Source organism: Perna viridis, chromosome 3, assembly GCF_037379345.1.
Source record: "Perna viridis isolate PV_CMFRI_1.1 ecotype Kerala chromosome 3, ASM3737934v1, whole genome shotgun sequence".
In the NCBI taxonomy this organism is placed as follows: Eukaryota; Metazoa; Mollusca; class Bivalvia; order Mytilida; family Mytilidae; genus Perna; species Perna viridis.
Window position 1 is genome coordinate 14,343,446 of NC_142447.1, and position 15,276 is coordinate 14,358,721.

Consider the following 15,276-nt stretch of genomic DNA (forward strand, 5'->3'; position numbering starts at 1 on the left):
ACGTTACAAGGAGTGTATATACACATTAGTAAATAGAAGAACATGCTATGCTGATTCTAATTAAAGGGATAAATTCACTAACACTAGTTTCAGGCGAACTTTGAATAGTGCGCATGCCCAACAAAATGGCAGGAATTTTGAACAGCTCCTGATATTTTTCGATATTTTTCACATTTCTAAATCCTAAATTGATTACAAAATTGTAGTGGTTAGTGGGTAAGTTTGCATTACACAAACATCACACAGAGAAACACACCTTGAAGGCCATCATACAGAATTTTGCCCAGTAGTTGTCACCGTCAGTTTTTTCTGATGGGACCGTAAACAATAATGGCGTCTATGACACCAAAACTGATCTTAGTCATCTTAATACAAGGCTTCATCATCCGATACACATCTATCCATCTGAGAGATGAAGTTCACACATTTATTATCGTAAACAACCATACCTGTTCAACAGATTACGACTGTGTTGTTATTAGAGTGATTACTAATCAGAACAATGGGACGGATATGCATGCATTTCCAAAACATCGACCTAGTATCATCTTAGCATACCTGTCCATGTTCCTTATCACAAGGGCTAATGATGTAAACATCAATCCTGGACCATCAATATCTGGATCAATTTACCCATGCGGTACTTGTGACCAGCCAGTTACATGGGATGATAAAGGCATTGTATGCGATACATGCAACCAATGGTATCATGCAAATTGTCAGTCCATGAGATCTAGCCTATACTTAGAACATGTCAAAGACTCTGCTGTCGCTTGGGATTGCCTTGCCTGTAACTGCCCAAACTATACATCATTTTGCTTCTCCATGGTTTTCAGTACATCAAACCAGTTTAGTGTGTTATCAGACACCTCTTTTGCCAGTCCAGTTCCATCTAACCAAATTAAACCAGTGCATACGTCAACACCAACGAGAACAACGTCAACATCAAAGCAAGTAAAACAACAACCACTAAGAATAGTAAATGTAAATTTCCAGTCCATTAAAACAAAGCAACATCTGATCAACAACAATGATTAGCAGTACAAACCCAGATATAATATTTGGCACAGAAACTTGGGTTGATAGCAGTATAAAAGACCCACAGATTTTTCCATCAGGCTATACCATTTTCAGAAACGATCGCAATCTATCAGGCGGTGGTGTCCTTATAGCAGTAAAAACAACTACATTGCTACAGCTACACCGGAACTACAAACTGACTGTGAAATAGTATGGTGCAAGTTAGAGCTGGTCGGCCACAAAGCTATATACCTTTGCACTTACTACAACCCTAGAACATCCGATGAAGAGAGTATGAACCAATTTGGCAAGAGCTTGGAAAGAGCTTCCAGAATAAAACATTCTTTCGTAGTGGTAGCTGGAGACTTAAATCTTCCTGGCTGGGACTGGAAAGGAAACACACTAAAGGCAAACATTCAGTATGCAAAAATTCATCATAATTTTACAGACATATTAGACGATCATGGTCTTACACAAATAGTAGAAGAACCAACTAGAAGTACCAACACCTTAGATCTCGTCATCACAAACCACCCCTCTAGTTTCCGTAGGACAGAGATCATTCCAGGAATATCCGACCAAGACATTGTTTACACTGAAATAGATATCATTCCAACTAGACAGCAACAGAAACCACGACAGATTCCACTGTATAGCAAAGCAAAATGGGAAAATGTTGTCAATGATGTCAAATCCACCTATGAAGAAATCATCAATATAAAGAGCAATGGGGAATCAGAGAACTCTATGTGGAACCTTTTTCAGTCTAAATTAGAAGACAGCATGAAAAGAAACATACCACACAAAACAGCAGAAAATAAAGATGGATGTCCATGGATAAACAGAGACTTAAAGAGATTGATCCGTAAGAGAGACCGATGCTATAAACGAAAGAAGAAATCTGGCAACAAAGCGGATAAGGAGAAATACAAAAAGTTAAAACAGGAAACACAGAGACAACTTAGGCAAGCATATTGGCAGTATATAGAGGACATAGTGACACCAGAAACAGATGACCGTACTGGAAGTGGAAACTGTATGAAACGCTTCTGGACCTACATAAAGCATAAAAGATCAGATAACAACAATATACCACCATTGAAAGCAGATGGAACGTTACATCCAGATTCCAAAGATAAAGTTAACATCTTAAATAAACAATTCCAGAAGTCATTTTCAACCAAGTCCGAAGTATCAGTTGAATCTTTTACTGACACTTGTAGTATGAAAGGTACATACGATACCATGCCAGACATCCAGATTACAGAAGTGGGTGTTACTAAACTATTGAAAAACCTGAACCCTCACAAGGCACCTGGACCGGACAATATTACACCAAGAGTCCTGAAAGAACTGGCCATTCATCTATCACCGATACTTACCATCATATACAGAGAGTCCTATAACACCGGAGAAATACCCAGTATCTGGAAAACAGCCTTCGTTTGTCCCATCTTCAAGAAAGGCAAGAAGTTTGAGGCTATAAACTATCGTCCAGTATCTCTGACTTGTATCGCCTGCAAAATAATGGAACATATCATCACCAGCAACATCATGGCACATGCTGACAGACATGATATATTACATCCACTACAGCATGGGTTCCGGAAAGGTCTGTCCTGTGACACTCAACTTGTTGAGTTTGTTGATGATATAACCAGAAACCTTGACAACGGTAAACAAACGGACTGTCTGATTATGGATTTTAGTAAAGCTTTTGACAAAGTGTGCCACAGCTTATTGACCCACAAATTACATCATTATGGGATAAGAGGTAACACCAACCGATGGATACAAAGCTTTCTTTATAATCGAAATCAGGCAGTAGTTGTAGAACGAGAAACATCCCAATACATACAGGTGGAATCTGGTGTTCCTCAAGGATCGGTTTTGGGCCCCAGCTTGTTCATATACTACATCAACGACATGCCGGAAAACGTCATATCAAAAACCAGATTGTTTGCAGACGACACTATTGTATATCTTACAATAACATCTGATATCGATAGGATAAGTCTACAAGATGACCTAAATAAATTGGCAGAATGGGAACAAAGATGGAAAATGAGCTTCCATCCCGAGAAATACAATGTTCTGTCAATCTCAAGAAAGAAACAGCCTATTCAGAACAGCTATTTCCTCCATGGTCATGAACTGGAGCACGTAACAACTGCGAAATATCTAGGTGTTTCTATAACATCAGATATGAAGTGGAACCAGCACATGTCAAACATCTGCAAGAAAGCAAACAACACTTTGAGCTTCTTGAGACGAAATCTTAACATCAGAAATGCCAACATTAAGAAGAAATCTTACCAGTCATAAGTTAGACCAACCATGGAATACGCATGCACAACCTGGGACCCATACTTGAAAGAGGACAAACACCGGATTGAAATGGTCCAGCGTAGAGCGGCCAGATATGTAGCGAACAGATACCACAACACTTCTTCAGTTACCAACATGCTAGAAGATCTAAAATGGCCAACACTAGAAGAACGTAGGAGGAGAGCTAGACTCGTACTAATGTACAAACTGGCAAATGGTCTGGTGAAAATCGACGCGACCAACAGATTGAGCAGTCCAGTAAGACTCAGTCGAAATATGGGCCTACACTCCTACCAATTACCATCATGCAACACAGTACTGAGGTAAGAGTCATTCTACCCAAGAACCATCCGGGACTGGAATGCTCTGCCCACTGACATTGCCTCTTGAATCTTTCAAGGCTCACTCACTTTATTAAATTAATCAAGTTGTTTTTACTTGCACAGTTAATTGTACAGCACACTTTGTTAATTTTTCTTTTAATGGCTACAAAGTAAAATAGGGCACGAACTGGTAGAAGTAGAAGTACTATTTTGCCAAAGTTCCAACTATTTTAAATTTTCTGTTCACCTGTTTTAAAGCTAAGACGCTATCTGAATACTAATATTCAGAAAATACAAGCTGTTGTTCCATAATTAAGTCACAAGGAGGGCACAATAAGGTCTCAAACGGTTTTCAAAGAATTTTCACAAAAATAAGAGGATTAGGGGTAGTTTTCTTAATCCAAAAATATAGAGCGCAAGTTACGAACAACAAAATCTTTTGTCAGGAGTTGATGGTACAAAAAGTTATTTTTGTATAAATATCAATGAGTTCGACACATGCGCTCTATATCCTCTACATAAAAATGTGTCATGAAGTAAGCTATTTTAACATTATTTGACTAAATTTTCTAATTTTGCTAATTTTTTATATACAATTTTAGTGCAACACATGCATTAACAGCAATGCAACTTTCTTTTTAAAATGTCACATATTCAAATAGTGAATTATGCTATTTTCAATTTTATTTGAAACACTTTCCTTTTCGGTGCTTATTTTGATACTTTCTGAACATACTGCTTTAAAACAGGTACAGAAGTACATCACACAAGGAACATTCCGGAGGTTTTTTAAAAAAAAAAATCCATGGCTAAGGAGTTGAGGTACTCAAGCCATGCTACTGGTTGTCTGGCAAGCTATTTACTGATCTTTACTGACCTCCAGCTGGAGAATGGAGAAACAGAATTATAACCTCTTACATTTTTGGATAGGAGTTGAGGATGACCAGTTTGGTGTGTTTATAGAAAGACAGACATCCTGACCAACAAACACAGCTCCATAAGGGTATAACAAGTAACAACAAAATCAGTTTTCAAAATTTATTTGGAAAACTTCGAAACAAACTATTAAAAACAGAGTAAACACTGAACAGAGAATGTGTCACTTAACCAGATCCCTCCACCAAAAGTTTTCCGTATATTTGTCCCTCTCCACATTATAAGAAATATCTGTAGAAAATATTAAGTTATCCTCTTCTAGAATGCCCTCAACAAATAATGGTTTTTTTTTTGTTTTTTTTTTTAAATCTATGAAAAATTGAACCATGGTTTACCATGGTTTACCATGGTTTAAAGATTTTTAATGTTGCAACCATTTAAAGCCATCCTTGAAAAAAAATGTCTTTTTTGCTCTTTATTGTCTCAGCATCTTAATAAAAATGCTGCAACTTGTTTCTATCCCTAAACATTTAAAACATACTTTTATTTTTTTGTTTAGAAACAGTTGACTACACAATAAGACATTTGTTCGCTTCATAAATTCCTCTATGTCCCACCCCCCAAATTAAAAAAGAAAAAAACCAAAACAAAACTGCAAAAAAAAAAAAAAAAAGAAAGAAAAAAAAAAAAAAAACGCCAAAAAAAAAAAAAAAAAGAAAGAAAAAAACCGCATCTAATGAAATTGGGTAAAACAAAATTCAGAAAATTATTGATTTTCAAGTATGGCCTCAATTGTTATTAAAAAAAGTAAACCCTTGTCAATATTCTATTAAGTCCTGAGGATAAACATGAACTGCTTTCCTGATACTTATATGTACTAGTATCAGGTGCAAATTACTACCATTCTTTTGCCAGCCTTTATTAGGGAGCAATATTTAACAGTACCTTTACACAGTCTTCATTTTTACTAGTACAAAAGTGTAAACAATTTGGTCAATTTTTCATACAGATTTTTCAAACAAATACTTCCACATGATGCAGCAGAAAACAACCCAGAATCAAACCCCAAAAAATTGTGGCAGGTATATTGTACAATTTTTATTTACTATTTATGAACCCTAATGTTGATAGAAACAGACATAATATTATTTAGCATTAAATGTATGACAGGCATTCAAAAAAGGGGTTTTTAACTTTCATTTGCACATTTATGCCCAATTTTGCACAAAAATAAAATTTCATAGCAAAAAGTGGGATCAGCCCCCACCTAATATATCACTAATAATACTTATCATATTTTGAAAACCTGTTCTGCCCCAAAGATCTAAAGCCACACAAATGAAAAAATAGGACAAAAATGTATACTCACAAGCAACTACAAAAAAACTAATGAAAAAATATAAGATTTTTTTTATATTATAGTAAATATAAGAAAAATGTGCAACAAAAAAGCAAGTACAATCTGCCCAAATTAAACATGGGTTTTCAGACAAGTTCAATATCTTTTTATATTTCTTTATCTTGAGTAAAACAGTCAAGGTTTGCCACCTGGAGGGAAAAAATAATTTATCAACCCTTTGAACTAAAAAAGATTTATATGTTTTGTCTTTTTATTCTAGATTCAGACACATTGACACCCTATCAAAGCATGTGCTTTCAAATACTGCCCCTGCTTAATCTACACAAGTATGTGTTAAATAAGTATTTTCCAGTCAAAAATCTCCTCCTTTACTTTGACACATGAACAATTCTTTATACTATGGATATTACAATAGGCTGACATGAAATGAGAAGAGGACCCATTGTGGTAAAACCTGAGGGCAGATATGAGGGTTATGTGTCCTGATTATACTTAAGTTGATATGATATATTATGAACACAAGTTGAACTAAAGAGTAATAAGGAAAAGGAATCACTATAATATTCATCCTTACAATTTGGACAGAAATTTTCAATACCTGTAAAATGGTCTACAAAGTAGATATATGTCGGAGAATGGTATCAGGGTAAAAATTAGCATCATTTCAGTTGGATTCTTATTTGAAATGTTATTTACAGCACATACAATATAATGTTCATGGAATAGAGTCAGTCTTTCCATGTCTAAATTACATTCACCTGGGGAACTGCCTCTGATAGCTAACTCTGCAATTGACAAAAGTTTTAAACTGTCTATCATTCAACAGGTATTGGAATATGTGTGATGTGATGAGAGTTTAACTCTCCTGTTATATTGAATTTTCCATTTAATCATCTGAGACAGTTTGTCAGTTAATTGTCACTTCATCGAAGAAAGACCAACTCTATCTCCTGAACATCATCATTGTGTGCGCTATAAATATAAATAATTCAGGGATTCAAATAATTGATGATCACAGTTAAGTCTAGTAATAATGTAGTCTTGGAAGGAAAGTTGGCAATAAGGTTGCTAGTCCATAATTTATAAGAATGCTTTATATTCAACTGGAGGTAAATTTTGTTTTAATTTTTTTTTAAGCTAGTTAGAACCCCTAATACTTCTTTCATGTTGTAATGTAAAGTTTAAATGATTATGTTGTATAATATACATTCAGAAAAAATAGTCATATATAATATATAGATACTACATTGTACAATCTATAACAAAATAAAATTTATTATACATGAATATATATTTTAAAATTGCCTGTTCAGTGACACAAAGTATAAGAAATATATGCACAAAACATAATATTGCATAATAATTGCAACAAAAATAAACAAAAAAATAATGCTGTAAGCCATGCACCAACTAAAAATATTGCTTTTTCTCTTTTTTTTTTGAGAAGGCAGGACAAGAAATTGCACAAAGACATTTATCATATCCCTGACAAAACCATACAAAGTGTCTTTGCAAGATATCTTATTTTCTCAATTATTATTATCAATTGAAAACATGAAAAAAATTCTGGAAAAATATATGCTTACAAGATATAATGTAAAACAAAACTCCAAGTACAATACTTGTATCCATCCCTGTAAGAATCTGGCAATTGGTGAAACATGTTATGTAATAACCAACCATTTTTACATTTGAAATTTGTTTTTTTCTGCCAAAATCAAGGAATAAAAAGGTTTTCATATTGGTTAAATGAGTTAATTTTATTGAAATGCAAGTTTTAATTGAATATTTCAAGCTGAACTCCTCAAATTTCTAACATTCAAACACATTTTTTCAAGCATATTGAACGATACGAGATCAAAGATAATATTGTCAGTTAAACAGGTTTTGGATGCATGTTTCAGATTTTTCCCCAATTTGTCTGATCCTTACAAAGACTTTACCTTAATGTCATTGATAACCCAATGCCACAAAACTGAGAGAAAAATCTGAGAATATTCATAAGTAAAATCTAACAAGTTAAAGAACATACAACAATTTTTAAACTGAGAATTTGAAAAAGTTTTGTGGCACCAGGGCAAGAGATTCGAACACATTCTAATTTAGCTACCAAAGTTTCTTTTAAAAGAGATTCCAATATATTTTCGTTAATGACTTCAATCCAGAACTTGAATCACGAACTTAGTTTTTCCCATGTTACAAACTACATACCAGTATTTATACTCAACTTGGAATGTAACTAAACAAACTACATGTATAACTGAAAAAAAAAAGCATTAAATAACACCACTACGAAGCATTCAGGTGGACTAACAGTAAATCTCTCTAAGAATCAGGCCGTTTTATCTTTGTGGTTAGACCAATTATAAAATATAGCTATGACTATTTGTACTAACTAAAACTTTTGTCACTCTGAAGGAATGAGTCATCTGTTATGGTAGGTTTTATTTTTTCACTAATCAATTTTTTTTTTTAACTTTTTTTTGCAGTTTATTAAGACACATTTTGTATTTTTTTTATATACTTTTTTCTGTGATTATCTGTAATTCTACAATTTTCTAGCATTAAAGTTTGATTAATTATGGAATATGTACAAAGAGCTGCATCAAATGGTGTATACACATGTACTGAACCGTTTTAAGTATATATGGTCTAAATTCTCTAAAAATAAATTTTAGAATATTCATATACCAAAACTTTTTTCTTTACCCATTTTATCAACTGTGTTTATGAGCAGATTCAAAGAGTCACAGATTTAATTTGTTTTTTTTTTTTTTACTGAATATAAATATACAATGTATTTTGCTGGCACTAATCTTTGGCCTAATTTGTCCCCCCTTAAATATAACATAACTAAGTAATGACTAGCAATCAAACCTGTTATTAATAAATCCCAGTGAAAATATGGCACAAAGCTGCATAATTAAAATGTGAAATAAAACAAAGAAGAAAAACCGAAATGTAACAAAACATTCAGCTAAAAAACATGTAAAACAATGAGATAAATGAATTAGGATCATTCTTTTTAATAACTTCACATTAATTATTGAAATTCATATTAGTGTATTTGACCACATAGGCACAGTGCAAACATTCAATTTTCTTCTACATAGTGCTCTTATTTCATGAATAACATATACAGTACAAACTGTCAAAAGCAAACATGCCTAAACCAGACACTTTTGAAGTCCTGACATCCCCACCCAATTTTATAGTATTTTGAGGCTCTGTATCCCAAACACCTGTCTAAGCCAAACCAACTGGAAAGTGCAAAGGGATTCTGTTTAGACATGTTTTACGGTATTTAAATAATAATGTGAGAAATCCTGAACATTTCCATCAACATTTTTTAATGCTAAAATAATCACTGAGTCACTTGCAAAACTTTTTATCAACTTGTACCATCAAAAATTACCACAGTTAAAAGTAAGGACATCTTGGCTATCAAGTTTGAAATAACAAAGTTTCCACAATTTCATCTTTACAAAAGGGCAATTGAATCTTCAAAGAATTACCATCATTTTCAATTTATTATTGACTTATATAACGTACTGAAATAGACAGTGTAAATACCTATTTTGGGTACTATAAACATGGAAATTTTCGTGCCACCTTTTTTAACGGTTTCTACAATCAAACTACCTCTGCCCAGTTGCTCTTGAAATTGTGTAATAATATTCATGACACTTTAATTTTTGCACAACAGCTGTTACTGCTAAGATCAAACTGACACAAAAATCCACAATTTACAGTAATTATGCCAGTATCCTACCCAATGCTAATGTAGCAATATTTCCCATTGTATATAGTAAATCAAAAGTTCAAGATTATTAAATTCTTATTTATAACTCCTGCCCGAGTTAAAATCTTCACCAAATAAGCAGCAAAAAACCATCAAAAATACTTCTGTCGAATAGGATGATCAAAACCTTTAAACTTCCATCCAATCTATTCCACTGGTGTCAAATTTCTATGATAAATTCTCGCTACGGTAGAAAATACGTTTATATGCATAGTTGTTCATCTTGAGGTTCTTCACAAACTGAGATAATAAAACTGTGTCATACCATTCTACAAACTAAAACCATCTCTAATGAGGAACATACATTCAGTTGTAAGTACAATTTTTTTTTACTCTGGGATTCTGGGTGGGCTTGTTGACATAGCGATGCCAGAACCTTTCGGGCTTGTAGACAAGGGTGCATTTCTTGCAGGACTTGAGGAATAGATGCCAAGGGGCTTGTCAGCTTCCTCCATTGACATGCTTCTTTTCCTGAGAGGGATGTCAGCTCCATCCATTGATGAAGATCTCGATACTCTTGTCATTGGTACTCCACCAACTGAAATTGAATGTCATAAGCAGGTAAATCATACAGGATGAATAAAAAAACATACACACACACACACACAATATTTCCTATTACTGTGGAAGTACTTTAATTCGTGGATACCAATTTTTGTGGATTAGGGAAGAGACACAAGTTCACGGATTCTTGAATTCATGGTTTTGAAGCTTTCAGTATGCACTTCAACGGAAATCTCCTTTTCGTTGGGAATCAAATTTCGTGGTTTGGCCTACCCACAAAAATCGGTACCCCACAAACAGTAATACTTTCACAGTAGCCAGTAATATATGTGTGGGAGCTTATTTTAACTCATTTTAGCCTATTTTAGTGGTCTGTCTAAAAATGGCAAAACAAATTCCGTTAAATATTTGCTCTGAGCTTAAGTATTTAGGGCATTGCTAAGCATCTGCAAAAATTAGAATTAACAAAATTTTTCACAACATTTTCGCCTCTTATTCACCTTATTTTACACTTGCCATAATGCCTGCTGTAGACATTGTTAGGCAGGAATACAACAAAAAGCAAATATACCACATGAGACATGGTAGGAATCAACATGAGACATCTGTTACAGAAAAGTATAACAGACTGACTGATGAACACGGTGATTGCAACAGAAGGAAAATATAGTTATTTCCCTTCAAGAAGGTGATATGTTGAGGTGATCTAACTAGGGGGTTTGTAATCCCTCCAATAATTATGTTGGGGCGGATCAAGTTAGGAAGAGATCAACTTGTTCATTTATAAGCATGTGCTGAAGAAGTTTCCGAAATAGGCCGTTCGTGGAGCATGAATATCATTGTTCATTATCAATATACACTATTATTCATTTCAAACATTAAGTTGCACACATTGTTGTGCTAAGTATGACCTATATTGAATAATGAAGAATAAGAATACCTCCACTTATACTGGAAGCTGATATTGAACAGCATCCAAAATTACTTACTATATAAAGGCAAATTTAAAATCAATTCATCCATTGGGAGCAGAGATAATTGCAAAGAAATTCAGACAGATAGACAGAGACAAGTTGATTTCAATATACCACCCACTTGTTGAGTCGGGGTATAATTTTGATTAAGAAAATGATTGATGTATACTTACTTAGACCTAACCCTTGACATAGGTACAGGAAAGCCTCTCCTAGTTTCTCAGTCTGAAATAAATGAGAACACAATAAATTTACTTCTTCATCAAAGATCTTTTATTTCTACGAGTTACAATTAAATTAAGTTTTTTTTAGTACTATATGTAGACATTATTTACGAAGACAACACATTTTTTTTGTTATGACTGAGTGATCATCATAGATTTGATGATTTCGTGTAATTCATTTTTTGTACAGGGGCAAATTATAGCTCTCTGTACAGGCTTGACACCATTTGTTACTAATGAACAGACACATGGACTGATCACAAAATGACATCCCCACTTTTTGTTGAGGGCAATTGTAGAGGATAAAACTATCCTGTTTTAAAGTTAAGTAGTTTTACAGTCTGATAACAAGTGAACAAGTCAAATAACTTGTTTTCTTTTGATTATCTCCCTTTGGTCACTAGGATTTCACAACAGATGTCCATACAGGTACAAGGCTTTCATTAAACAATTTGCAAATGGTATTGATTACAGTAGTGTGAGCAGATTTTCAGATTTATATACAATGAAAAATTGCTACTGTTCTCTGTCCTCACAAAAACATTACTCATATATTATGCACATACATCAAATGCAGCTTTCCACATTACACAAATATCCTTTAAATATTGCTCTCAGATAACAAAATTTAGTTTCTTTCACATAAAACAATGTGAGCTTTAGAAAGGCCTCAGGCTTGTTGCTAATTGAAGTACAAACTGCACCTTTAATTTCCGAAAGCATTGCATACCTTTTCTTCTATCACATTAGCCACACCCTCAACTTCCAGAAGTTCCACTCTCTTTTTGTCCATCTTCTGTAACATGTGACCATATAAGGTATGGACAGTATGGTTGAAAGATGCCTTGGTTCCAGTGATCATGAGTACTTGACATCTGAAAAAAAATATATATATGAAATAGGAAATTAATGGAATATCAAGTAATACCCCACCATGTAATGGTGAAAAAAAGGGGCACGGAAAACAGTTTGAAATGGCCAAACTCTAAAACTACATTTTGGACTTTGCTGAAAATCGAAGTTAACTCATATTTTATGGTACTAAATAAGTATTGAAGGTTTCACAAATTATCATCTAAAAACTATTGAGGGACTGACAGACACACATCTTTTCAGAGGTCATCACATAATACATTGCCACTTCATGTAGCAGAGTATAACTAGAAACAAAAAAAATCAATCCCAGCCTTCCTTTCATGGTAAAATATCACAGAAATCTGTTCACTTGTCTTCAATTTATTGTCCTAGCATCATGAAAATGTTTGTTTCACACCCCTTTTAGGCCTCTTATCTGTAAGCAGTGCAAGTGATAACTCTATAAATCAATCTTAACCAGCCTTTCAGTTCTTTAAGGTATGATTTGAGTAAAGACTCATTCCCTTATTGTCAAATTGTTGTCCACACAACAATAAATTCTTGTTTCTGTCCCCATATTCCTTAACAGTTTAAGTCACTACCCCTTTAAAACATCTCAGCCTCCTTTTTGTGGTATGGCACCATGTGGTATAATTTCATATAGATCCATACACTTACAGTCAAGTTTGAGTTATTGTCTGGAAACCAAATTTTCTACAAACACCAGACAAGGCACATGACAGCATGATAACATTTTACATACCAATATATAACCGCCATTTTTTAGCCATCATACAAAAATAAAACAATTAGAGTTATTGCATACTTACTTTAACTTGGAAATACTTTCTGTTATGTTGGTTCTCCTGAAAAAGAAAAAAAAAAATCAGTAGTTGTAAATGTTCATGGACATAATGGTTAAACCAATTCAGCTTAAAAAATGACATCAGATGAATGATCACATTGAGAATTTTTTTTACCGTAGATTTGCAATATAAATCTGTATTGACTGACATAATTTTTCTGAGATTATGCAAGTCTTTATTTTTGTCAGTGGAAAAATTGCTCTAGATTAGGGCATATAGATTCACTTTCATATACATGATATACGAGTAGTTGAATATACAGACCCTTTTGTGTTAACTGTGGGGTAGTCAATAAGCATGTGTGGAGCAGGCTTATCAAAATAACACTAAAAGGGTCTATTTCTTCCATCTGAATTAAAAGATAGATTTTTGTTTCTTTCAACATGTAAGCTTTAGCAAGTAAATTCACCAAGGAAAACTAACAGGACTAATACCAACATTTTAAACATATGCACACCTTCAGTTGGTAATTTAACAATCCATTGAGTTTCATAACAATCCTGCAAGTCATTGAGGAGGAGTTGTGGACAACCTGAGACCAAATTTTGCTGACAAATGCCATAGTCCAACAGCCATCATTTCTGCAATTTTTGCGCAGACAATATGTACATCCCAATATGGTAACTTAAAAATTCTTGACAGTATTCACATCTCCATGTGGTTATATTACATCCCACAAAGTTTCATAACAATGAAGTAAGCTGCTCAGAAAATAGTTCGGACAGACAGGATGAAATCTATACACTGCCAAACTTTGTTTGCTGGGGGTATAATTATAGAATACATGTAGTTGCAAGTTAACTTGTGCTAGTTATACCTCCACTGGTACAGCATAGTTTTCAAAAGGGAAAGAAACAGGAAGTAAATGTCATCAGTAAAATCTATTACAATGTGTACTCCCTCTATATAAACCCACATACCACATTTAAAATAAATTCATCCAATGACAGCCAAGACTGTGAAGAAAACTTTCTCTATCATTCCATACAGTGAAAAATGGCAATGTCCCACAAAACAGAAAATAGATATCAGGCACAAACCAAAATTTCTTACAGAGTATGCATCATAAAGAGCAACATACCAAGTTTAAAATGAATCCACCTGATGGGAGTGAAGAAATTTTGGTAAATGAAATGGAGAGAAATCATTAAATTACTGGCAGCAAACAGGAAACATCTGATTCTGGCAGGAATACACAGCATGTAAGAGGATATCATGATTTCCATTAGCTATGGTTGAAGAGGGTACATGATACAACAGAACAAATATCAGACATGATCTTATGAACCCAACAAACGGTAGAAGAGAAATGTAATAGTAATTTATACATCTGTCATAAATCCTGATTGTATTAAACCTGTGTAAACTGACCACCAAATAAACCAGATAATTCTGGTAGCCGAAAAACACCATTAAACATCTGTCGTAAGATGGGAATCTTAAAATAGTACTTACTTCATAAAAGACTGTACAAATCTATGTAAGTTGTGAGGATTGATATGGTGTCTCAGTGAATCTTGGAATGTGTGAATCACCTCTGTCAAGTCTTCCTTATTCTTAGCTTTCTCAAACTGTCAAATAGAAAATTATAGAAGAATAAATTATGAAATCAACAATTCAGTTTCATCAGTTATTTATTTTGTTTTAGTGACAGCAGTTGCTTTGCTAGGTTCAAATCTGAAATACAGATTTCAGTGGTCAGACATGAATTTGGAAATTGACAAAATCAGAAGTAAACATATAGTAGATAGAGAAGCATAGCAGTAAAATCATGATTTTAAAATGCACAAGAAAATCATGTCTGAGAGATAGATTTCACAAAAAAAAAAAAAAATAAATAAAATAAACAAAATAATTAAATAAAAATAAAATAAATCTTTGCTGTAAGGCCAAGTAAACTTAAATTGTAGATTTTCATTCAACCTTCACAAAAAATATGGGGCTGATGGGAGTATTTAATTCTTTATTATTTATTCCTTACCATATATTTGCTAGCCTAATTTTAGCTATTAGAAAAATAGATATGTTCTATATCCATAGTCACATCAGTTTCTGAGAATAAACATCATTTTAGACACTAAGAAATGAAAGATTTGTGTGTTATAGTACCTCAATACTAAATGAAAATGACGTGAAAAAATCCT

General features: G+C 33.5%; 2 protein-coding genes across 3 annotated transcripts in view; one reads left to right on the forward strand and one right to left on the reverse strand.

The window, feature by feature from the left end:
* Nucleotides 1–330: 330 nt before the first annotated feature.
* On the forward strand, nucleotides 331–3,345 carry LOC148621119 (uncharacterized). Its single transcript, XM_088573895.1, has 2 exons — nucleotides 331–954; nucleotides 1,135–3,345. The coding sequence occupies exons 1-2, from the start codon at nucleotides 331–333 to the stop codon at nucleotides 3,343–3,345; spliced, it is 2,835 nt and encodes a 944-aa protein (XP_088430021.1).
* A 3,985-nt stretch (nucleotides 3,346–7,330) lies between these two features.
* LOC148621120 (uncharacterized protein ZK1073.1-like) overlaps nucleotides 7,331–15,276 on the reverse strand; it is a 56,146-nt gene continuing 48,200 nt past the window's right edge. Inside the window, exons 10-14 of one of the 2 annotated variants that reach the window (XM_088575159.1) lie at nucleotides 14,588–14,703; nucleotides 13,097–13,132; nucleotides 12,142–12,286; nucleotides 11,361–11,412; nucleotides 7,331–10,247 (exon numbers count right to left, since the gene is read on the reverse strand). In XM_088575159.1, coding sequence (XP_088431285.1) covers nucleotides 10,039–10,247; nucleotides 11,361–11,412; nucleotides 12,142–12,286; nucleotides 13,097–13,132; nucleotides 14,588–14,703 — 558 coding nt within the window. In that variant the 3' untranslated portion in view covers nucleotides 7,331–10,038. The remainder of the gene's footprint in view (nucleotides 10,248–11,360; nucleotides 11,413–12,141; nucleotides 12,287–13,096; nucleotides 13,133–14,587; nucleotides 14,704–15,276) is intronic. The other variant, XM_088575160.1, reaches the window with a different exon arrangement.